Source organism: Rhipicephalus microplus, chromosome 2 (assembly GCF_043290135.1).
Source record: "Rhipicephalus microplus isolate Deutch F79 chromosome 2, USDA_Rmic, whole genome shotgun sequence".
In the NCBI taxonomy this organism is placed as follows: domain Eukaryota; kingdom Metazoa; phylum Arthropoda; class Arachnida; order Ixodida; family Ixodidae; genus Rhipicephalus; species Rhipicephalus microplus.
Genome location: NC_134701.1, coordinates 181333776 through 181358887, shown reverse-complemented (window position 1 = coordinate 181358887; position 25112 = coordinate 181333776). Strand labels below are relative to the sequence as shown.

The window sequence follows — 25112 nt, the reverse complement described above, 5'->3', positions numbered from 1 at the left end:
TATTTCGATATATTTTTATTTTGTGATGTTCTGTTTTGGGGGCATCAATCACATCCCGTTCACGTTACCTTCTTGAGTGTACTTTTATTGCGATAGCAATCATATGGACACTCTCGGCTGGATTTCTCCGCTGGCGTCATGCGTTGGCGTCGACGTCAGCGTCGATGTCATGCACCGTATATGCATACGTATCTATTTATATGAAACACAAGAGAGAAAGACAACCCAGAAAAAGGACTCCGGCATGAGATCGAACGTGGGACCTCCGCGTCGCGAATGTGAGGCGTTAACCCTTGAGTCACTGTGGGGCACGTCCTTCGACGTTCAAACGGCAAGCTATTTATATCTACCACTTACCGCTATTGGCAGGCATCTTGGTGGAGGGGAGAGAGGAGGACTATCGTGTTTTAGCAACATCACGCAGTGAGCGCGTGGCGGCTCTTATCTCTCACGCGTACTTTGTCCGGCGTAAAGAATAAGGTAATGTACGCTCAATCGTGCGCTCTTATCTTGCAGGGGGGAGGATTTTATGTCTTGGCTAGCCTGGGGGCTTCGCCGGAACGATTCTGTTGTAGTTAGCGGGCGCATAAAGGTCACTGCAATCGTTGCACAGCCTCTATTTCCGAAAAGGGCGTGCTTTTCAGACAAAGCGAAGTAACAACTGAGACACTAATTCGCGTTCATCTGTACTTGTGAGTACGTTTCGTGCGTCATTTGTGCGTGAGAACCACGTGACACGTTTGGATCTGCTTTCCATTCTGCGCGTAACCTTCCAATTGGTTGCTATTGCGTTCATTGCTTCGCCTTTGCGGCAAAGCTGTGCATTTCTTTTCAAAAACGTGCCCTAATGACTTTGCGTCTATTGCCAAAAATAAAAAAAACTGGCCTCAACTCTAAAGCCATATAAACTCGGAAATAAAACAAAAGTGCTTTCGACTCTGAGCATGCAAAATACATAACGGCTTGATTCTCTCATTTCTACGTCTTTGTACGGATGTATATGCACTTGCCAAACATTATGGCAGTTCAGAGCTCTTCCGCATATTCGGAGTGCAGGGCCACACATGCATGCAAAGAATAAAAAGGGGATGCTGTGCATGGCCCGAAACGGCCACCAAGACGCGATGCCATTCAGTTGTGTCCACAGCCGCAAGGTTGTTCTATTGATCGCCATATCTGCCATTCACAGGCGCGCTCGAAAAGACGCTGACCTGACACCTTTCACCGTGCCCACAGGTCCCAACTATAAGCTGCTCACAGGCGGACTTAACGCAACAAACAGAAAGCGCCAAACGCGCTAGCCTTTGTTGCTCTGGCACACCACTCTTCGTGTATTTGCCTTCTTTTTCAGTCGTCTTCCTGTTGTCAGCTGCTCTTTTGGGTTATCGCTCTGAATTGCATTACTTGACATTCACTTACATTGCAGATTTTTTTTCTCTTGCTGTTCATTTCCGCCCCGCCGTAATGTGTATTGCGAGTGATTTGTGTATCACGAGAAGCTCCCTCCTTTCCATCTAAGAAGGCTACTCAGAAAGAGTAGAAAGGAATACTGTCTTTATCAAAAAAGAGACAGAAACCACCACAAGCAGCTTAGGCTATTGAGCGAGCGAACACTTGACGGTGGAAAGCACCACGTAATCCACGAGCTTTACTTTCATCCAGACCTGGCGAACAGATTCCCCTCTCGAATCTTTCCGCTTCTCGTGAGGACGGCTTGCCACTTTCTGCCGGTCACAAGCAGCTTTGCGCTACATCGGACGTCATCGCTTGCTTGTAGGTTTTCTCTCGAAGAAGGCCATTCTTGGGGGCTAGGTGGTTCCTTTCAGTGCACGTGAATCAACAGCCCTAGCAGCACGGCTAAGAAGTGAAGTAATGAGAAGCTACCTCACAAAAAACAACAAGAACAACGATTTCAAAGAGATTTTCCCTAGAGACGCAATTCCTTTTCCTACAGAGGTAAGGTGTGACCTTGCTCAAAGCTTACCGTTTGGCTTGTCAGGGCAGCATAGGCTAAGACTAAATAGTAGCAAAGTTAACATACCACTCAGGAGTACACAAAACAGCAGCAAGTGCGTGTCAGTTTTTGGTAATCTCCTGTCCACACTCTGTCTTCTATTGTTACAAGAACTTAATGATGCAATAATGTTTAATGTTTGGTGGTACTCAAAGCGTACAAAAAGTACGAGAATTATGAGTTTTATATCGGACAATAATACCCCATATTGTCATGCAGTGCTAAGCTCCGATGGAATGCTCAGGTACCGTGTTACTGAAAAGAACAAGAGGCCTAGTGTTATTTATTACTGCTTATGGCTTGTATGCTGATTTTCAGCATTAAATATTTTTTCATATACAATAGATATATATATTGTATTATAGTCCTGATGTCTCGTCTTCTTATATGATGTATATCTTTATTAGGTGTGCTTTGTTGTCTTTTTTGTATGCATATAAAACTGTGCACATATGGTCACTAGGAAGAGAATGGTGATCCAGATACATAAAGCCGCAATGCTCTAACATTTGCCCGTCAGTAAGAGTAGTGTTATCATTTGAGCTTATCACACGACAGGCACCTACTATCATTGAACGCTCGCAATCTTGCGTGATCGAAAATTGAAAAAAAAGAGGGAGCTAACAGGAAAGACGTGAATTAACAAGCAGCTCTTCTTTTTGATGTGCAACAAATAAACCATTCTACGCAATGAGACTTAGCACGGTGTTCAGAGTTTCTCCATAAATTTCGTACCACGCGGCTTTGCACTCTGTGTGAGGCTCGACACATCCGAGTTGCGCTATAAATTGTCTTCGCGTTAACTGGCATAGTTGTTATTCTTAAATTTGCGCTTCTCTGTGTCTTTTTTTTTTGGTGCGGAGGGGGTAGGGGTGTCCTGTCCTATTGCGCAGATTGAAAAAAAAAAGGTGAAGTTGTGGAGTCTCACCATTTTATTAAAATCCTGAATCACAATCAACTGTGACACACCTGTTATTGCTTATTTTATTTGTATTTGTTTATTTGTATGAAAAATACTGATTATCAACAACAACAAAAAACGCTAGTAACCTAATGATAGTGAATGGTCTATATTCGATTTAGCGTTCTTATGTGGCTCGAAATTTGAAAATACACAGGCCTTCTCTTTTGTTTTAAGAAATCTGATTTCGGCTTCGGGAGTGCGGTATGACCAATATGAATAAATATTTAACTCACGACACTTTTCTGCTCATTGGGGTTACCTCTTCAAAACTCTAGGGTCAACCACATAAGGTCCTTGGTTCAAGCGTTTTCTCCTCGCAACCCATGATTATCAGCGTAGCGGTGGCGGTATGTAATATTCGAGCTTAAGTTTTCATATATCGTCATATTAGGTTTTTTTTACTGAAGGGCTTCATATGTAGTGTGTTGGTAAAAGTTTTGTTTTTGGTTGTATTGTGTAACTGCTCCCCATTTTGAAGAATGTATTAAACACAAAAAACTAAAATACAAATTAAAACATAAAGTAACAGTTTTCTTGCTGTAGACTGTTAGTTGATAACGCTAATGAGTTTGATATTGTGAGGAACTAAAGAGTCATCAACCAGTGCATGGAGTCTTGTGGGACTTTTCAGCATACATGTCAAAGTTGAGAAAATCTAGCAAGGAGGAGGACGACAAAAACAGCAACAGAGAAGGCAGAGAGGTTAACCAGGTAAATGCCCGGTTTGCTATCCTACGGTGGCAGAATGGCAAGAAGGAGTTTAAAGATGAGAGAGAAAGAGGAAAGAGAAAACAAAAATTCAAGTCAGGTGCTGTGTTTTCAGAAACTGAGGTTACACGTTGAAAGATAAAGGAATGCATAACGGGAGATATTTCAAAAATATTATTATTTATTGAACTTTAATACCCCAAAACCTACATAAGATTACGAGATACGCCGTAGTGAAGGCCTCTGAAAATTTCCACTATGTAAGTGTCCTTTACCGTGCACCTAGTTCAAATACATGGGCCTCAAGCATTTTTGCCTCTGCTGAAAATGCGACTGCCACAGCCGGGATTCGATCATGTGACCTGCGTATCAGGAGCCGAGGCCCACAATTACTACACTAACGTGGTAAACCGACTCTGCTAATAATAAAACCAGAAAGTTCTAAGCGTAAACTAATAAAAACAAGCGTTTTTTTTCAGAAATGAGAACAAAATGCTTGGAGATCTACCGATACGCCTGATCAGGTGTGTTCGTGGCTGGCTTCTCTTTATTGTTTATTTATTAGTTTATGCATCGACACACGAACACGGATGTGCCTGTACATTGACCTATTATACCCAATCAAATTGCAATTTACCCTCCCCCTCAGTTTGCCTTGCAATTCCAGCAACCTCTGCTCAAAGGCATATCGTATGTACTAGTCCGTTCGATAATTTTCATACTCCATGGGTTCTTGCTATTCAGGAGAAGATACAAACACATGGCACGTAACTAAAAGGGAACTTGAACTATGGCAATTGTCTACAAACTTTTATATGAAAAAAAAAGTTATATTAGCATATTCAACTCAGTCTATTGCGTCTATATAGCAAAAATTATGTTTGAAACGAAAAATTGTACAACTCTGTCGCGAAATATCTTGGATATATTGTGCACATATTATTCATGAGTTTACAACGCTAAGCGGTAATGCGCACCCATGCGGACCAATATGAACAGTGTCTTCGTCAAAGTTGGCTACAGACGTGCTTCTCTCAACCACCATCATCCCAAAGAATGGGTAGAGTTTAACGATCAATACAACCTTAGTAATTCCAATGATCTGGGACATTCACCTCGCATAAATTCTTCAAGGCAACCGGTAGAATGAGACACAAATAGGAAAATTTAAAGACGAACCCGTTGCATTTTATACGTCTATAACTGCCATAATACTTGCCCGCGCACGTTTTATAACCAAGTTGTTGCCATGCAATGCTCACAAAATAAAAGCGTAGGCGTGTAGGAGGAACTTTCGAAACTCGGTTTTATTACGGGATCTCAGGCGCGTGTCAGAAGTAGTTTTACCATCAATGCGTTTTTGTCGAGGAAATGGCTCAGAACTAAATTATGCCAAATGCAATTTATGTATGCGCGCCAGTCAAGGTTACGTATCGATAAGTTAAATTCGAGAAGTTTTACGTTAGAAGAGCACGATATAATTTCGAAGCACACCACAGTGCGATGCCCAGATTAACTTTGATTGTTTGACGCGCACCTGGATATCGGTTAACGTCATCTTTTGGTTATGCCTACAGTGAAAGGCGGCTGCTGTGAATCAAGATGGAACCAACGTTCTTGAGGTTGACTCGAATGCTGAACCGGAGGTCGTATGATTGAATCCCGGCTGCGGTGGCCCAATTTGCTGTGATGGTGCGAATGCTCCAGGCCCTCGTAATTTTTTTTATTTAGGTGCGCGTTACAGACCCACAGGTGGTCGAAAAATCCGGAGCCCTGCAGTGCGCCACCTATCATAATCGCAGCGTGGTTGTGGGATTTCAGACACGAATAATTAGAGCTATTATTATGTCAGATGCGCATTACCATAAGCACTAAATTACCATGGCGGGCAAGCTGAGACATGCGGACAAGGAGAAGCAGGCTAATGCAGGCGAAAAAAAGTATGAAGACAAAAATATGGGCCGTTTTATATATGCTGGTGCTGTTTCAAACTTGCTGGAAAAAAGTGTGCCTCTTACTTGCACGCACGAAGAAACGGCAGTTTCAAAAGATACACAACTAATTTTGCGACACATGCCGTCATGTGATGGTAGTGCCCCGCGCGCATGTTTTCTGAGCCATTGCATGGCTTCCGCAACCGGCTATTTACCTCCCAGGTTGGCGAGACCAAAAGCGCTTTGACCCGCGAATCGCCGCCCGCCTAAAAACTATTTATTGTGGACAATGTTTCATAGATGGCAGCACAGTAATTCGTGTTTCACCTTTGCTTGGTTCATTATCCGCTAGATGAACATAGTTATTCATGTTTTGGTGCTTTTAGTGTGTTTTCCTTTTTCTTTAGCGACAAATGGTGCAGTCTCCCGGCTTTTAGGGGCGAAGCTTCTTATAGTCTAACCTTGTGACTAGTCACGCGTACTCTAGAAAAGAAGAGACGAGAAAGAAAGGAAGGCAGAAGAAATGGATGCCCATTTTTCGTCTAATTTCCTAGATGACGCTACTCTGCCACTTCTCTTCGAAGTACAGCTACTCTTCGATTGGCTGCTGCGCGCGCTTTGCCAACGAGTGCCTCTATCAGTCACCTGAACAGTCGCCGTACATGGCGGATTGTTGGTGAGCCATGGACGAAGCACAGCGGCAGTCGCGTTGAAGACGCTTGCGCTGGGCTTCCTTGGCTCGCGTCTCGTCAGTGTTACCCGCGTGCCGTCTGCATTTTCGAACGCGAGCGGACGCATAGACGCATGCACAGACGGACGGACACACGGACGGATGGACAGTGTAATGCTTTGCCCCATTCATAAAAATTCACTCCGTGGACACGCTGTGAATTTTTGAAGCTTCGCGTCGCGAAAAAGACTTGGAACAAACGTGCCGCCGTGCTTTACCAACGAGCCTACAAGCCGCCAAATGAGTGGGCTCATTTCTTTCGCCACATCCTGGCAAACAAGGTCTAGCAAAATATATTGGGATTTTGCTTAGGTGTTGAGGCACAGGGCGAAAAGTCAGAGAGCCTATGGGAGTGTGAAAAATGTGATGTTGATATTCGCACGTCTGGGTTCTTTATATTTTTTCACACACGAAAATCATACTGAAGCACCCGATGAAGTCAAGTAATTTTAAGCGAAGAAAACAAAGGGTTATTCTTTGACATATGGTGCCGATTTTATGACATTATTGGTGCACCCACTCAGGCCGGTGGCGAACATGAAATTCTTCCCCCGCACATTTTTTCTCCGCAATCTAACCTCCCTGTCCTTCCTCATTTATTCCTCCTCCTTCCCCCGCAATACCAGGCGGGAACGGCCGCGGAGAACGCTTAGGCCAATGGGTTGCCAGCGCAACGCTTGAGGGGGCCAGGCTGTCATATGCTGCTGTTTGCTGTCATCGTCCTTTGGTGTAATGCTGCATGTGCAATATATTAAGTGTGCACTTGCTTAAAGAAGAGTCGTCTTCTTGTTCTCCGAGCACCTTGACGACTATCGCTTATCGTCAAGCGCGAAGAAAAAAAAAGAACTTGTGTGCTTACCATGAAGCAGCCCAAATCACGTGTCAAATGAAAAGAAAATGGAAGCAAACATTAAAAAAAAGGAGAGAAACAAAACATTAGGAACAAAAGTAGAAAAAATTAGATAAACAAATGAATAGGTAGAGAGACCAAAGTATATAGAATAAAAGAGAAAAGAAAACGCAGAAAATAACGAATCAGGATAAACCGAATGACAGACAGTAGAATAAAAGAAAGAATAACGGCTGCACAGCTCTGCAGTTCTTTCACACTAGGTTCTGCTATAGTGCGAAGCTGCCTTAATAATCTTGTGATCGTCCATCCCCACAAGAATTCATAGCGCCACTCGTCGTGGGCTCCACTGCATTGCTTGTGAAAACGTCCAGAATGTTTTAGACAATTCTGGTAAGACTGTTTTCACTTCCACAAATCGAGTTTTTGTAATAAAAAAATTTATAACTGATTTTTAGACTGCAGAGATGCGCAAGCGTTCCTTGAACATTCGCCACTCATTAGCTTTGGCGCTCCTTTCAAAAATGTATATTCAGTAAGAATATTTTACGTCCCCCACTAGTATGTTTTGCTCTCCTTTCAAAAATGTATATTCAGTAAGGTTATTTCACGTCCCCCACTGGTATCTTTTGCTCTGACGTCAATGCCAGGCGATAAAGAGTGTTCACTTTAATCTCCCCTCTCCTTCGTTTTCTCAAAGTGCTTTCCTCTGCATGACCCGACTCACCAGCTGCGAAAAGCCATTTAGTGCAAAGAACTCAGTTATTTGCTTTCTACACCTTCTCAAGATAACGCGATGCTCACGTTCCTAATCCTTTGGCTTCAACTAGCTAACCAGATGAAGCAAGCTTAGCATTGTCAACTTTAAGCATTACAGAAGAAAGCCAACTCTTTCTGGAAGCTTTCAAAATCTTCTCGGAGCCGCCAACGTGTCACAGGCTGTAGCCACCAAGACGGAGCTTAAGGTTGCCTCACCGTGCTCTCCAGAAAAAAGAAATTCCACGAGCATTAAACCGGCCCTTCTTCCTTCACTGATAAGACGAGGCAGCCTCGGCTCGTGGGGAGAGGCTAGAGAGACAAGGAGAAGACGATCCTCACGCTGGGACGACGAACCCAGCTGGGCAATCTCAGCTTCTTCATGCGCGCTATAACACCGTCCCCTCCGCTCGGTCTCCGGACAAAGTAATCGTCGCCGGCGAAGATTAGTGCGACGCGGCGCGAGATGGCTGCTGCTCTAGAGCTCGCTTAATTAAAAATGGACCCCGCCAGGGCAAGGCCGGCTTTTTCTAAGCAGCCCAGAGCTACGGGGTCCCGTGCGCCAGCTTCTACCCCACCTCCTCTGTTTCACGCGAGCGGTTGCGGTATAGAGGTGCGCGAAACGACACGGGCTCCTCTCCGAAGGCCACAGCTTTATTACTGCTCGATCCCGAAGTGATGTATGCTTTATTTTGGTAGTTTATTTGCTCTGCTGTCAGGAGTCTCATGTGTTTGGCTTTGTATGCGCGCATATCTTTCGTTTGTTCTGTAGAACTCGTTCACAGTCTTATCGCACGCGTGTGGTTCTTTCGGCATTTGTATCCCCACAGGGTTTTGTGGGTAAAAGAAGGAGTTTTCCTCAAAATACTGCGTCATCTGACACAGAGGTAAGTAAAAAAATTATCCGATGCTAAAAGACATAAAAAAAATCTTTGAAAAAACTCAAAGAACCATGTGCATGTGTTTTCTTTTAGAACGTCAGTATGAAAATGTCAGTCAGCTGTAGTTATAACCATTTTTTTTGCATCGTTACGAACGACTCATCAATATTAAGAATTGCTTGATGAATAGTTATTAAAAATCTGGTTGTTACAAACAGTACTGCTTCATGACAAAGTTACAGCAAAACGCAATGGTTGTGCCTGAAGACTTTGCTTGGCGATATGTTCACCATTTGACGGGCGAATAGCGAGCTAAAGCTGTGCACCATGACAAGGGCAGGAAGAGTCAACTGGTTTCTCGTTACAACGTCAATGCTGAAACAAATTCGCATGGTTGAATTGAGCGAAGGACAATAAATACTATGAAGAAGTGAAGGCAAGCGCTGCGTCAAGCCGTGTCTGCCATGTTTAGGATTTTGTCATTACTTACTGTACACACTGATCCAAACAGTATTGTTTAGGGCTAAATCACGCGCACACTTTTTTTTTTCTTCCTCTTCAGCTTGGGCCACACAGGCGTAATTTTGAATCCAATACTGATCACAGCCAATACTGTATTTATAGACTAGATTTGTCACGACATTGCGTTGTCATCTCGAGAAATGGCGTATTCCAGTGATAATTGTGAAACCTGTTATGTCATGTTTGCATTCGCAATACCCACACTAACCAGTGCATATTTCTACATGGAAACCTTTCATACAGATATGTGCAATGTTCATGACTCAATAATAGGAACACCTAGCTCTGAAAAAAATAAGTTTAATTGAAGCCTTCCTAGATAATGTTTAATTTGTTCTGTATAACTTTAACAAGTGTGTCCAGCAACTGCGTCTTTTTATTGACATTGCTTGTAGAAAAACACTCAGCCCATCGCGAATGTTCAACTCTGCGTGTTACTATATCTGCGTACCAATCGACTCGTCATGCGCTGAATTTAAATTTTAAAATTACCGCCCAAGGCGGTGCCGACGTTTCGTTGATCGGCATTCGTTTATTTATCTGCAAACATGTCCAGTGACAAATTCTAGCCAGGGCAAGAAGAGCACTTGGAAAATAGTCGGAACACGGAAATGATAACCATGAAAGCTATCCGCCGTTTTTCAATAGGGCTCCAAAGGTTTCAAAACGAACGGCCCCTGCACCATCCATATATCTGGAATGCCGTCACCAGTCGGGGCATCTTATAGTATAGCCGTCGGAAAACGCTTGAGTCGTGCTTCAAATGGCACAGCTTCATCCCACGGCATCGAGGGAAGCGGCGAAACGACGGGAACGCCAGGAGAAAATCGCTGGCAAATCCGGCCTCGCCACTCGACCGCCTCCATTCCCGAGTGTATTCTCCTTCGCTTTACTTTCGAGACAGTTTTGATATTTTTGAGTTGCGTCGTCTTGTTCTTCTGCCGATGTTCTGATGCCTCAGATATTTTTCTTCACACTAACCCTCCTTCCTCTACTCCTGTTCTCGTCTCCCCGGTTACAAGTGGCTCTGAGTGCTTCGACGACGTCGTCGTCACCATCCGGCGGCCTGCTTTCATCCCTATACTCTAGCTTCCGAAGCTACATCCAGGTTGCGACTGACGACAACCATCCCCCTAATCTCCCCTGGGCAACTTGTGATCTCTAGAGTCCTCTGAAGGACACGCGTACACGCTACACAAACACGCGAATAAACAAGATACCACGCGCCATAAAAGCATCGTTGGACACACATATACCAACGAAGGCAGACGCGCAAACGCACGCGCGCGCACACGCGCTTGCATTGACTCGCACACACACACCTATATCCGCGAGCCGGAGCGCAGCATGTCCGCGACCCGAAACAAGAAAGATGCTCCGGCGCGGGAGCTCCTCGGTACCCGCCTACTGCACTCTGGAGCCACGGAGGCAGACGGTCCACCGTTCTCCAACAGACCACCCTCCTCCACCAAAGGGAGATACGAGTACACACGAATTCCCGGTGCGCGCATAAGGATATGTAAATACCCGGCACCGACTCTTTCGCAAACAATGGATGCCTGGCCTGCTAGGCTGGAGGAAGTGAAGTATTGTGCCGTCTAACTTCGGGCATGGTGAATGGTCTCAAAAAGACGAAAAGCATGGAGAAACGCTTCATAGAGTTCAAATCGATTTCCAATCCTGAGTTGTATTATGCTGATACGGTCATAAACTTCGCCTAAACTACGTCGCGCAGACCGGCGAATTTCGTAGGCCACTGTGAATAGAGCGCCGACTGAGTATAGAAAAAAGTACGAGAACCAGCGACTGCATTGTTCCAAGATTGTGCGTTAGTGTTCGCTTTACTGTGTGTTTATAACGCGTGTGTGCTTCTCAATACATACGATACGCTGTGAGCAAGCAAGCGTATTGCAAAATAATATCAAGCGCGAGCGGCTTTGTGTGTCAGCGCCAATAAATAAGCGCTTTAAGATGAACGTGTCCATGATTCAGGGATTGCGTGCGCACAATATGCGCTATTTCTGAAGACGTCGTCGTTCTGGAAAATTCAAAGTATTGAATGGCGTGACGGCTGTACTTGTTCTTTCCTGGTTTGAGCGAAAAGGTGTTCCATGTATTTTTATTGATGTGACGGCTGCAGAGAGAGGCATCACATGGTTTGATGACATCAAAAAAAAAAAAATGGTGCTACCTCCAGTGACTTATGGCATCAGTGTGAATACTGAGGCCAGAAAATTCCGTTCAGGTCTAGTACCAATTCGAGAACGGCCTTTCAGAAAAAGCTAGGTTTCAGAAAATGCAGTTATTAAGTAAACCAAGATAGATCTGACTAGAAAACTTGGTTGCTGTTTTAATTTGCGTCGTATTGAACATTACGAAACTTGAAGGTTAAGGCATCAATACCACACGGACGAAGAAAGACTGCACACACCTGCCCAGCGCTTCGTTTGTGCGTATTGTCACTCTTCCTCCGTGTCGTATTCGTGCCTTAAACTTCAAGTATGGTAAAACAACAAGCCCAGTATGTCAGTCCTACGTAGATAATTAAGAGATTACAACAACCTTCAAGACCAAATGTCATGTTTTTCAAAGAATGCTCTCTTTCTTAGCCAGCCATGCGAAAGTATTTTCACAATCTTCATATTCTTTGCAAAGCAGAAGTGAATTTCTTCACGCTTGTACCAATGCATTCCACCATTTTCTACTGGAAATAGTGCTATCACTTGTTCTATGACTTTGCAAAAAATTCATTTTTCTGAGTTAAAAATTTTTAACAAAAAATAAAATGTGTAGGTGATACAAATTACACATGCGTGGAAATCTCTGTTTCCCATTCGTCGTTCGCAGTGCGATTTGGCACTATTTGGTAAGAAACGCCTGTATTTGTGTCTCTGTAAGTTGATATGTGTGTTTTCCTCATAAGAATTATCTGAAGAGCAAGCCAATTGATATATTACGCGCAAACATTATATTGCCCCTGGTGTCATTAGCCTGGACGAACTCACCGGCTTTTGCTTTGCCTGAAGACGACAATTTAGAGCAGCAAGTAAAAAAAAAATCACTTCTGCTTAGCATCAAACATCAGTGAGCTTCACTTACCCGCAGGGAACAGAAGGCTGACAAACGCTGCGGTAAGGAGGAGACGATGGCTAAGACACAGCACCCAGAACCCGTAGCAGCAGCTGCAGTGAACACTCGTCGCAACACTGGCACTGTGGTGAGCACTGTCTGAATCTGCTTTCATGGCTGCTAGTTTAGTCTATGTTTTCTGCTAAACGCTGCTGGGTATGATGCGTCGCCAAGCCTGTGAAGTATGCTGTTCCCGCACTGGAGTACGATAGGCCACACTGTAAGAAAACAAAATGAGGGGGAGTAAAAGCTCTTGCGATAGATCTAGCACAGGCGCTTAATTGCACAACACAGAATCAAACAATACTTCAGAAGAAAAGAAAGGGTCCCAGCAAGCCATGTCGTTGTGGCAAGAAAGACCGAAAAAACTTTGTTTATCGTGGCGGGTGCTACATCCACTTGTCACTGAAGCCACACAACTTTAACAGAAATGTACGTTCACAACACTCTATTTGGTCAATCGAAAAAAAAAGCACTACACTCTATTTGGTCAATCGAAGAAAAAAAATTGTACATGTCTACCTGTCATATGTCTAATGGTCGACACATCTAAACGTCATCTTGTGCGTCTTAAGAAGCGTACCATAATGTATGGTCAAAATAAATCGTAGCCTGGTTCTAGGGAACTGAATGCAATGAAGATTGAGATGAAAATGATATCACTACAAGCAACATGGGAGAGTCAAGCTCATTGCCAGCACTATAGAAAATACCATTTTCTAGAGCTTTCTGTATTTCGTACGATCTTTCGTAGACTTTCCAAACTGAGCAACATATAACTCACTAGGCAAAGTATGTGTGCATTCCTAATGGCAGAAAACGGGGCATTCGCATTGTGTTTTGTATTTTCTGTTTCGGTGCTTTATGGGCAGTACCAACGCACAAACTCACGAGACGAAAAGAAGAGAGCGCTGACTCTCAACTGAAGAATTTATTGAAATATTTATGTTATCTGAACACATGAGATAAAAACGCACAGAACATGCGCAGAGGGCCAGCGAAGGATCGTGTCGACGTCATTAACAATTTTGCGCTACGGATAACTGCGCAGGCGCGGCATATTCCATTCAAACAAACAAGCTACTGATTAAGATTTCTTCTTTTTCATGTAGATATTGATGTCTGACTGACACAGGACTCCCCTTTCTTTTTGATATAGAATGCTTCCACTAGTTCTCTTGTTATCACCAACTAATGTATCACCAACTAGCCCAACTATCAGTTCTGCTTCGGTGCTTTTAACCTACTGTGGCGATGATTAGAAGGCTCCTCCAGTGACTCATTATCGAAACATTACTCTCAGCACACATGCTCAACCATGTGGCACAAATGTTCGCAGCCGCTCCTCGCATTTACCTACCCGCGCGAATTCCTGTACTACTCCAGCTTGAAGTACTCACTTTTGAACTACACCCGCCTTCACAAAACACGAGACCAAAACTGCATTCAAAGGATGGGTTAAGTCCTAAAAAACTCGGAACCAACGCCTCCCTATACTTTCGACTAGAACTCGGGCACCCACTTCATTCGGGTCGCACCAAACCACCAGGCTACTTCAATATTGCAGGGCACGCGCTCGTCTTCCGCACCCCCTTTCTGCGACGCTCCGATCAGCGCATGGCTTATTCATAGGAGATTCAAAAAACCTTCCCGCTCCCGCCTGCATTTTCGGGGCTACGCGCTTTCGTCGTCGCTGAAAGCGCTGCTTCATATTCATAGTCTGCTTCACTCGGATGCCAGAGACAAGGCTTCGTTCTGTGCATCGCCGCTCCCATCGATTCTCGCAGGGGGGACTCGAGGCACGACTTTTCGAGCTCTCCGCGTAATCGATTGCGGTGTACGCGTTAAGTCGAGCACGCGAGTGCCGAATTTCGCGCCTCGCGATTCGCGAAACCCGACGTGCCGCGTCGTACGGATCCGCCGTGTAACGGCTTGACTCGTTAAACACGCAGCTGTTACGACCGATGTGGCGGCTGGTGTCTGAAGCAAAGTAATACCAATGGCACGGAAGGGACATAGGTGAAATGTAATTCCGGCAGTAAGGCGCTTCGAAATTTTGCTAATCTTGGTTTGCACGCCAAGCATTCTTGGACAGAGTCCGGCAGACGTGCATAATAATATATTTCACGCAACAGCACCTTACGATGAAATACCAGCGTGTGTTTGTCACAACATACACACTCACATATTCTCAAGCAGATTAAAATTTTTAGAGGTGAAAATGGCATTGATGATTGCGCATAAAAATTGTATTCGGAATCCACTCAGGTGGCAGACGATGGTCATCGAAACAGTTTGAAATATCTAGTAGTGCTGTATATTGTTAGTCGCTTTTTCGTTTCTTAAAATTACACGTGGTAGGCGATTGCCCGAGCACATGAACGTAGCCTTGCCAAAAATATTTTAATGCATGCCTATATATTGTCAAGTCAGAAGAATATTTGCAACAAAGAATTTATGCTCAAGCACTTAGTAGTGTTTTGATAGCGAATATAGTCACTGTGAGCAAAAAAAAAACTGTCTTACATACACCTATTATTAAAACAAGCCTCCTTAATACCACAATCACAGCGAAATTGACGTTCTTGAACGTAAAAATATTATATTGAGCCGTGTTGTTCAGGAAGATTTTAGAAGTCGTATTAAGAAACGAGACTTTGACTGACAATAACATGGCACTTGAATTGAGTTGGTTCATCTGGACCATGCAAATTTGCAGTGTGAACGGAAACAATAAATGAAAGAAAAAAAAGCGATTATGACTATCGCTGACTGACGTTAAATTTTCTTGCCCTTTAGAGTAGGTGCTTGTTTCATAACAGTAACCTGCACGTTTGCAAAAAAAAAAACAGCATGAGAACATCACATAACAGTCGAAAGTTTCATAATTGAGGTGGGCGAAAACATTGTATGTAGTGCCGAGTCGGTTAGGTTAAAAAATTATTTTGTACCTTTGCGAGAGTTGCGGTTAAAGTGCCTGTGGCCTAGCTCAAATAAAGCGTATGGAGTATGACATGGTCGTTGCTTTGGTGCACATATGCAGGATAGATTTATCAAGCAGTGTCATTATTCATTTTCTGAAGACGAGCGTTCTTCTGTACAAAGTCTAATTATCCTGCTATAAACATTACTGAGTATTTCAGCTTGTGTAAGTAGTTTCCCTCCAGCACGTCAGTCAATATATGATCACTGTGGTGCGTGCGCTGTGAGTGAAATGTTGATCTGCGTTTGAGCAAAGCTTCCTTGACACGAATCAGAAAGCACCTCCATAGTGGTGTGGTCCATTCCACAGATGGCTCAATAGGTCCACCTTACATCGTCATTAGCGCTAAAGAAATATGTTGCATATATTATAATACTATATGTTGTTGATTTGGGTTCTAAAACTAGAATTCGATTATCAGTGGTGCCGCAATAAAAGACCCTGTAATAGTCAACCATTTTACGTTATTTAACGTGCACTTATACATATTAGTAGTTGCACGCGCACGGGTCTTCGACCGGTCGCTTCCTTAGAAATGAGGCCGCCGGGGTTCAGATTAAAATGCACTTCGTCACGACCACTGAATAACGGATAGAGCTGAACAGAAGCAACAAAAAGAACATTAGAAGTCTAGCTTTAGGTAGTATGTTCTTGTTTATCAAGATCGATCGATCCTCGCCTATTTTCTAAGTGCACAAGTTACCAATACGTTCGAGAGTATGCCTTGAACTGTCGTTAAATCCGTGAAGACACAGTGTTGGAAAAGTACTGGAAATTCACTATAGGTGCACATAGAGATGGTTCTGAGCAATAAATCACGGCATTACGGCAATGCTTTCGACGCCAAAACGTTGGTAAGAGAATCAGGTACGACGTTAAACGTTACATGTGGGTAATTTTAGCGTACTTGTAAACCTAGTCTTGCGCATATGCGCCACGGTGGTCTGATGGTTATGGTCTTTAAAGCCTTTGTACTTAAATTTAGGTTCACGTTAAATCACCGCAGGTTGTGAAATTTCCGTAGCCACCCACTGCGACTTCTCTCACAATTGTTATTACTATTATTTGGCTGCATCAATTTCTAGCACGCATAAAATTGCCGGCATAAGATGAGAACGAAGAGTGACGTGAAAGTCGGCTGCCGCGAAGCGTCGTTAAGCTTTCAGATCGAGTTCGGAGAGCGCAATACCTTTAGCGCCAGTGCGTATGCTTTCAGGATACAGACAGAGATGAAATCCGCCCAAGAACTATCCGTACGGTAAAGGAGATTTGGATCCGAGATTTAGATTTCCTTTGTAGAAATAGAGCATCACCTATCATTGTAAATGTGTCAACTAAACTTACTCGACGTCAATGCGTGTTACTGTGCTGCTTTATGCGAACATTCTTTCAGAATACAGCCTCAGCGGTTTTATTACTGCAGTAATAATAAAATAAGTTCCCTCCCTATAGTTCGGTGCATACGTTATAGTGGCTTGGTTAACCTGTTTTTGACGCCTATTGCAAACGTCTGTGTGTGTGTGTGCTGCCTAACCAGCTAAGCGTGTATTTCCTGTTTCGCGTCGACCGACTGGCAAAACACCTATACGTCGTTCATGTCTTCATAATAATGGGAAAAGGCTACAGTTAAGATGAACCGTGCACAGCTCTCCAAATTTTGTTTTTAATAGAGAACCATGACGCTAGTTGTAGGATAAATGTATAACGCAGCAATACAGGTTTGAAAACATAAGCAAGGTTGCTGTGTAACTGCTTCCTCCTGCATCAGCGAAAGAAAGTTTGCACAAATAAGATGAATGCTTTAAAAAATCAGTGGGGCATGACAATAGCTTCAAAACAACTGAAAATTTCATGCACGCTCGCCTGCAGGAAGTAGGCAACAAGGAATAATCACGTGTGCTGGCAATATGAAGACACGTTTTAGAACGTAAACATGTGTCGGATAAGAAATGTGTTTAAGCAGCCTTTTCTACAGTGTATTACATTTAGTGCACCTTGTGTACCCTAGAGTAAGGTGGTTTTTGGGAAGAACCCTATAGTAAGGTGGTTTTTGGGAACAGAAATTTTGATAGTCCTCGCTGTCCCTATAGCATTAAGATACTGAAGTTGTATCAAGTTTCTACACAATCAAGCAGAAATAAACAGTAGATATGAAAAAGTAAAAAAAAACAGGTACTTCTCTCAAGTGTGGAAGCTTGGACATTTTGGGAGGTCATAATAAATGTAACAGCGCAAGACTAAACAACTAACAAAACACACACACACACACACACACACACACACACACACACACACACACACACACACACACACGAAACAGGCTTTGTAAAAACCATGTTTTGGTGATGAACATTGTCTTCGGTTAAGAGGTCGTCATTCATTCTTGCTTTCATCCATCCGTGCGTCCGTTTGTATGAACGTCCGTGCGTCGATCCGCACGTACGTGTGTGCACTCCTGCGTTGGTCCATGCATCCGCCCCTGCGTCTGTCTATGCATCCATCCATCCGTGGAGCCATCCATGCGTCCTTCCATGCATCTGTCTGTGTGTCCGTTCGTCCATGTAGTCCACTCTCCAAGAACCACCATCTCACATCTCTTCATCATATCCGCATATAAAACCACCACCACCCAGTGGTCATTCCAAGGACTAAACGAGAGGTGGCACACGCACACTTTCTTACTGCTTCCGCTTCGTGTTTACTTCCCACCTGTAACTACCTAGAGTTTATGGTATATACTAGTTCACTGTATTCATGGCACTGCGGCCCAACGCTCGCTAAACCTTTCTAAAACCAAGGAGGTTACGCCCAGCGAGTATAACGTAGCAACCCTTTCTTGTCCGATACTGCTCAATGTATGTGCTCATGGCTGCTAATGGGGAACGAGAGACAGGATAATTCAGCTTTGGCGCAAGCACACTTTCTTACGGCTTGCGCTTCGTGTGTACTTCCCACATTTAACCACCTCGAGCTCGTGGTATACACGAATTCACAGTATTCATGGCACTGCGGCCCAACGCTCGCTAAACCTTTCTAAAACCAAGGAGGTTACGCCCAGCGAGTATAACGTAGCAACTTTTCTTGTCAGATTATGCTCAATGTACATGGCAATGGCTGCTAATGGGGAGTGAGAGACAGGAGAATTCGGCTTTGGCACACGCACACTCTCTTACGGCTTGCGCTTCGTGTCTACTTCCCACATTTAAGCACCTCGAGTTCATGGTATATACAAGTTCACTGTATTCATGGCACTGCGGCCCAACGCTCGCTAAACCTTTCTAAAACCAAGGAGGTTACGCCCAGCGAGTATAACGTGGCAACCTTTTAGGGGCGAAGCTCCTTAGGGCGTGGGCTGTGCGTCCCTTGTATGTAGCCACCTCTAGTTTAGTTCTTGCAGTGTTCACTAGATGGCGGTACCGTCCCCTGTATGTAGCCACCTCTAGTTTAGTTCTTGCAGTGTTCACTAGATGGCGGTACCGTCTCCTGTATGTAGCCACCTCTCATTTAGTTCTTGTAGTGTTTACTAGATGGTGGTACTTGTAGCTGATGATGAAAAGATGCAAGATGTCATACACTAGAAAGCGATACTTGTAGTTGATGAAAGACGCGAGATCTTATAAAATAGGAATGATGTCACATATGGCGCGTGTCATTGGTTGAAGGCAATCGTTCGATTTAGTGCGGCGACGTACGCTAGGGGGAGCGATGTAATAAAATCGAGTGGGCAAAATGTACAGAGGATTCATGGTTTACCAGGTTTACCTCCGGAGCTTCGCCCACTCATCATCATTCACTTCGCGGATATGGCGGCACTTTTTTCTTGTCAGATAGTTCTCAATGTACATGGCAATGGCTGCTAATGGGGAATGAGAGACTGTATAATTCGGCTTTTAGTTAAGGCGCACGCTGCGAATTTTTTATTGTTCAACAACGCACAGGAGAAATATCTCACCGGCAACACCTTGCATGTCAAAGCGTGAGACATGTTACGCACTACTGCGAGGGTCGAACGGGTGATGCTTTAAGGAACTTCGGCCCTAAAATGCTTATCAAACGATATAAGCTTGGTGCCTATTTTGAGCATCAATATGCACCCTTTAAAAATAACACCTAAAGAAAAGAACCATTAAAGAGGGTGTCTTTTGTTCTTCCAACAATAGTCTACTATCTTCCTTTGTTTTCTTTGCAGGTCACGAACGACGTGCGCATTTTCAGCTTGACTTATAGCCCTTGATAGTAAAGTGGCCATGGCCGAAGTTTCGAGAAAAGGGAACGCAAGCACGCCACATAAAGATTATACTTGTGGGGCGAAAAGACACTCTTTTTACTTCGCCTTCACTTCGAGTTAACTGTGTTGCAGAAAATGCTGCTTTTCCTTTTCAATAGTCTCACACAGGCTGAAGAAACTTGGGTGGTGCGCTGACGTCGCTGTGCTCCTTTTGTCATCGAAAAAAACAAAGATATCTATGCACTGCAAGCTCGTGAATTCTCCAGCTGCAAATCGACTGCGATGCTGCGTGAAACGCAGAACGCACTTTGCGCTCCGTGCTATCACCTTTGTGTGGCTCATTCCGTTGTCAAGTGGGAATGCATGCACAGGGTAAACTAGAAGGAGCTGGAAAGATGGTTAAGGAGATCATTACCGCAGTGTGTACAAGTGGTTTTTGGTGACCTTAATATTCGCTACCTTTACTGCAGCTGCGTGGCACTCTGTTTTTGAGCGCTGCGAGGTGACAATGAAGCACAACTCTCACTTAGCGCCAGAGAGTATTGAAGCGCATCATATCTAATCATTTGACAGCTTGTGTGTGAGTCCGGCATCACTAGCGCTACTTAAAAAATTGAGATTGCGTATTTGAGTCAGTTGTTTTTTTATGTCCTCGCAAACACTTAGAAGAGAACAAGTGATTTGTTATCTTACAGTAATCAATGTGGTTCATATCATTGCCTTCTCTTAAGCATGCTTTGACAACACATTCTGCAGAAATCACTGGGTTATCAGGGTTATTATTTGTAAAAAAAGAAGAGCGCTTACTGTGTGTTCTTCGTAAGTCTTTGTCTGCTGTACTGCTCACACTTTATTAAAAATGTATGTTATATCGTAGTAAGTACATTATTTGATTTCATTGATTGATATGTGGAGTTTACGTCCCAAAACCACCATATGATTATGAGAGACGCCGTAGTGAAGGATTCCGAACATTTCGGCCACCTGGGGTCCATTAACGTACACGTGAATCTGAACACACGGGCATACATCATTTCCGCCTCCATCAGAAATGCAGCCACCGACGCCGGGATTCAATCCCGCGACCTGCGGGTCAGCAGCCGAGTACCTTAACCACTAGGCCACCGTGGCGGGGCGTAAATATAATATGTGAATACTAATTATGAGACCATAAACATGTCGCCTGTCCTACAGTTTCATTTCAAAACTAGTGAGCGACATATAGGGATGCAGGCGTTAGGGTTCAATTTATAGCACTCAATTCTTGTTCTTCAGGCGAACGCATCAGAGTATATTCCCCAAAATATTACTGTTTCATTAAATTACACGTAAAACCAAACCCACTCCTACAAGTTTGTGATATTGACACTCATCGTAAATTGCGGCGGAAAATATTCAAGCAGATTAGAGGCGCCACTGGCTTCTTTTCAAAGCAAATTATTCTAAATCTACGAAAAAAACCTCACCAAGTGCTTCCTCCACGTTATGAGTGCTACAATACTTTACATAGTATTAGTGCTGCTTAATACTATACTTAAAATTCTGCAAAACGGACGCAAGTGGCATACAAGCCGCATTCGTACTGGTCATACACTGAAATGTTGCGAGCGCTGTTTCTTTAAAATTAATCTTTTCTTCGTTTCCCTAGCCGAGTACAACGTAGCAAAGTGTAGATTTTTTCTTTCACTTATGTTTTTGGACAACTACTACAATATGTACAATCCTTGGGCGTCACACAACTTATTGCGAAGTTATTGTAAGATTCCGTCATAATTTCAACACTGTTATAAGTTCAACACGTCATAAGTTCAACACTGTTAACGATATCACCTAATGTGTGCTGCTAGTGTGCACCATATTTCTTTCTTTAATTTTATACCCCGTGATGAATATCAAGTGACCGAGAGAAAGAATGGTAAGGCGGATGGGCAGGAAACCTTAGCGAAAAGTATGTTTATATTTATAATACAAAGTCGTTAGGAACGGAAGCAAAGCCTTCATACTATGCAAATGTTCTCTGAAGTAATATTTTATCACGCTATACTTATCCGGCAAGCTACCATAAACTGTTTTAGCGCGCATGCGCGCAAAAGCACATCAGCTATACTTCGTGTGATACGCTTTTTGTCAGTTTTAGGAGAGATTATAATTATCCTGAGAACCAAAAAAAATATACGACTAGTTGGTCATGTTATCTTTACTTTCCTCCTCAATCTAAAAGAGGTCTAAGAATGTCGAGGTTTAGCGTTGAGCTACCCAACGACGGCGACGGTAGCATCGCTGCTGTCAACATAGTAAACATTACCAAGAAAACTACCTCAAGGATCGTCAGCGCAGAAATAAATAGTTCTCATTGATATTCACAGTCTTCTTCCAAAAAGCAGCCAGCCAACTAAGATACCTCCGCTTCTACTAACGAAGAGTGAAAATAACATAACGATGAGGACGACGAAATCGGCCAGAGTAGCTAGTATGCGTGCTACAAATAATGGTTTAGGAAGTGCCCATTTGATAAATCAGAAGACTGCTGTAGTGAGAGCGGTTATGAACTTTTATGGTTAGAAAAAAGTGCACGGTACAGAAAATGTGGCATGACTTAAGATGCGCGGCAACTCACGCCGTAATAGAAAGTTCATAACATAGAGCTTTACTGTTTGAAAAAATTGAATTAAAGCTACAGATATTATACGAAAAAAAAAGCTAGGAACTGTAGAATATAGTTTTTGATGGCGTGTATATAGTCGCGTAGCCAATTATTGTATAGTAAAGAATGAGTGTCACATGCATTCACTCGTTAAAACATCGCAGTCGCACAGGTTTGTCCGCGTAATGATTACTGGTTTTTGTTGTGGTAGCATTTTTTGCTGCACTACGTGGACTGGCCCATTAGATGTCGATGTGCTCCGGGATGGTAAACGACAGCAGCATTCAGAATCGTAGGTGACTGAGATAGTGAATCACTGTTTGATTGGCGTCGTCTTTCTTATAACACAAAACATGCAGCATATTAGTTTAAAGCCTTCAGGTACTTGGTCAGTGGTGGTCACTTACGGGCTTTAATTTGAATGAAAGGCTTGCGTTAAAAATGCCAAATAGCTTGTTGAGACACCGAGAAAGTACTCACCAAAATTTAGTAAGAGTTCGTCCAACGAAGTTTTACTTCACCAAAAACAAAAATAGTTTCACTCATAACGTTAAAAATAGTGGTGCTAGCAGGTGAGCTGGCTGTTCCACTAGCAGAGCATGGTGATGACACGTATGCGGGCCGAACGTAGGTTACAAAAGCTGGTCGTAAAAGTGCCTCTCGTCTGCGGTAGATATGGAAAGGCCATCAAAAACACTCTCATTTAGGCCCACGCAAGGATAAGTGCACGTGTTGTCGCATCCACTTTGCACGTATGGATCACTTCTTTTTTGCTGTTCAGTGTTTGGATATGTCTTCTTGTTTCACCAACGTCTGATGACTTGTCCCTTTTTACGGCACAATTCATTTGTTATAACTGCTACAGCAACAGCAGATACTCATTAGCACAGGTTGTCATCCTGAAGTTTGATGCCTTCGTACGACAAACGCGCCTATCAATTTAACCTGGCTTCGCTGTCCAAAAATCTTCCACTTCGTGGCGCAAGTTCACGGTGATCACAAGAAAGGCTTTCGCGTTTTATAATTCGTCATATGTTTATGGACGACGCTTGCTCTTACCGAGAAAGTGTTATGAATTCCTCGATTATCTGTGCAGCACGAACACCTACTCCTTCGATTGAGTTCAGCAAGGAACACGAACACTTGTCAGAAACAGAGGTGACCCGGCAGCTTGAATTACTTTGGCACGGAAAATCAGCACTTTTCCTGAAGCTCGCAGCAGCACATTGATCAATCCAACTTCACTTATGCAAATCACAGTATAATCCGCACCGAGCAACTAGACGGATTGCACGAAATCACGTGCGTCGAATACAGCTGCTGTGATGTGTTGAGACGTTGTCAAAAAGCACACCGACCATCCGAAGTGGAACATCTGAGTTAAACTTCGGATATCGGCTACGGCATGGGCGCACACGACTGCAGCTCACTTGCGGTGTAAAGTGGTCACCGAACTGAGCGACGACGCAACATGCAGCGCTCACCGCGGTGAGCTCAGAGCGCGTCTGCTGAGTGTGTGCGGGAGCCGTGGGGATCGAAGGCCCTCCGCTCCCGCCGCTGAAAGCGCCACAGCCGTGCTAGCATTTGTCGAATGCCATCCAGGTGTCGCCACAGATCCGTGCCAACGCCACGGAAGAAGTTTCAGGCGCTATGTCACTGCCAGTTCTTTCCGAGTTTTCAACATTACCAGACCGACTTCTGCTCACGAATTTCTGCATCTTGCACTAGACGCAAAGCAGGATCGAATGAAAGAGAAAGACTGTTGCTAACTGAAAAAGCAGACTTGTTTATTAGGACGTCGCATTCATACGTATACATTGGGATCTGTAAGAGCCTGCGCAAGTGTGTTTGCTGCACATCACATCACATACGACAATCAGTGCAAAGTAGAAAGTGAAAAGGGTAGGCTGCGAGATGATTTATTTTCCATTCTCACCAAGATATTCATGGTTTTGAACGATTCATTTCTCACCTCGGTTGAATCCGCCGATGGTGCACTCGTACACATGTCCTTCGGTTTACCGGTATTCACAGCTTCTATGATAGCTCATGCAAACTACAACTATTACTTTGCTACAACAAAGCTTTGCAAGTACTGGGGCTTGCCCACGCAGTTTAAACAGTGGGGACTAAAATGCGCCTCTTCTCCATGTTGTAGATTGTAGCAATGCTCCTGCAGCGTCTGGTGCATACATCGACACGTCTGGTCTATGTGCTGCTTTCCGTACGTTGTCAGTAGCGCGTAGACTACTTGTGCTCGCTGAAACACTCAGTCCTTGTTTTGTTGTACAAACAGCAATCTCTAGTTTATCGGTAAGTGGCTCTGCGCAGAGCTTGTTTGTAGCTCAAGAAACGACACTAACTTCGGTTGTTTTCTCAGCCTTCCTACTCTTTTGCAATGAATATTTTAGTGCGCAAATAAGCAGCGCACAATTCTTTTTATAGCTGTTTTTATGGCCCAGCTGTCTCGGCATATAGGGGCAGAACCATGTTGATTGAACTGTCAGTACATCTTTTATACCGCGGGATCCTTCACTTTGTTGCATTGATATTTCTAAAATCTAGGTTGAGATAAGCTGGCAATCACCTGTGGTGTCTGTTAAACAGCCCTGTGACGTTGCGGAAAGGTTGCTTTTTGTGAGCTGACGGGAAAACAGCCCTCTCCCACTGAGTTTGTACAGCACTGGTGTTAACAGCGCTGTCACCTAGGGTTATAACTTATGCTGTATGTTACATCGGAGGTTTCAGAGTTAGTATTGAATGAATGAA

General features: G+C 43.7%; 1 protein-coding gene across 3 annotated transcripts in view; it reads right to left on the bottom strand.

Moving 5' to 3' along the window:
• The window catches only part of LOC119170552 (cell adhesion molecule Dscam1-like), a 178429-nt gene extending 154588 nt beyond the window's left edge, over positions 1 to 23841 (bottom strand). For all 3 annotated transcript variants that reach the window (XM_075887134.1, XM_075887135.1, XM_075887136.1), the window contains exons 1-2: positions 22824 to 23841; positions 12459 to 12706 (exon numbers count right to left, since the gene is read on the bottom strand). In XM_075887134.1, the coding sequence (XP_075743249.1) occupies positions 12459 to 12603 (145 nt within the window). In that variant the 5' untranslated portion in view covers positions 12604 to 12706; positions 22824 to 23841. The remainder of the gene's footprint in view (positions 1 to 12458; positions 12707 to 22823) is intronic.
• Positions 23842 to 25112: the final 1271 nt, after the last annotated feature.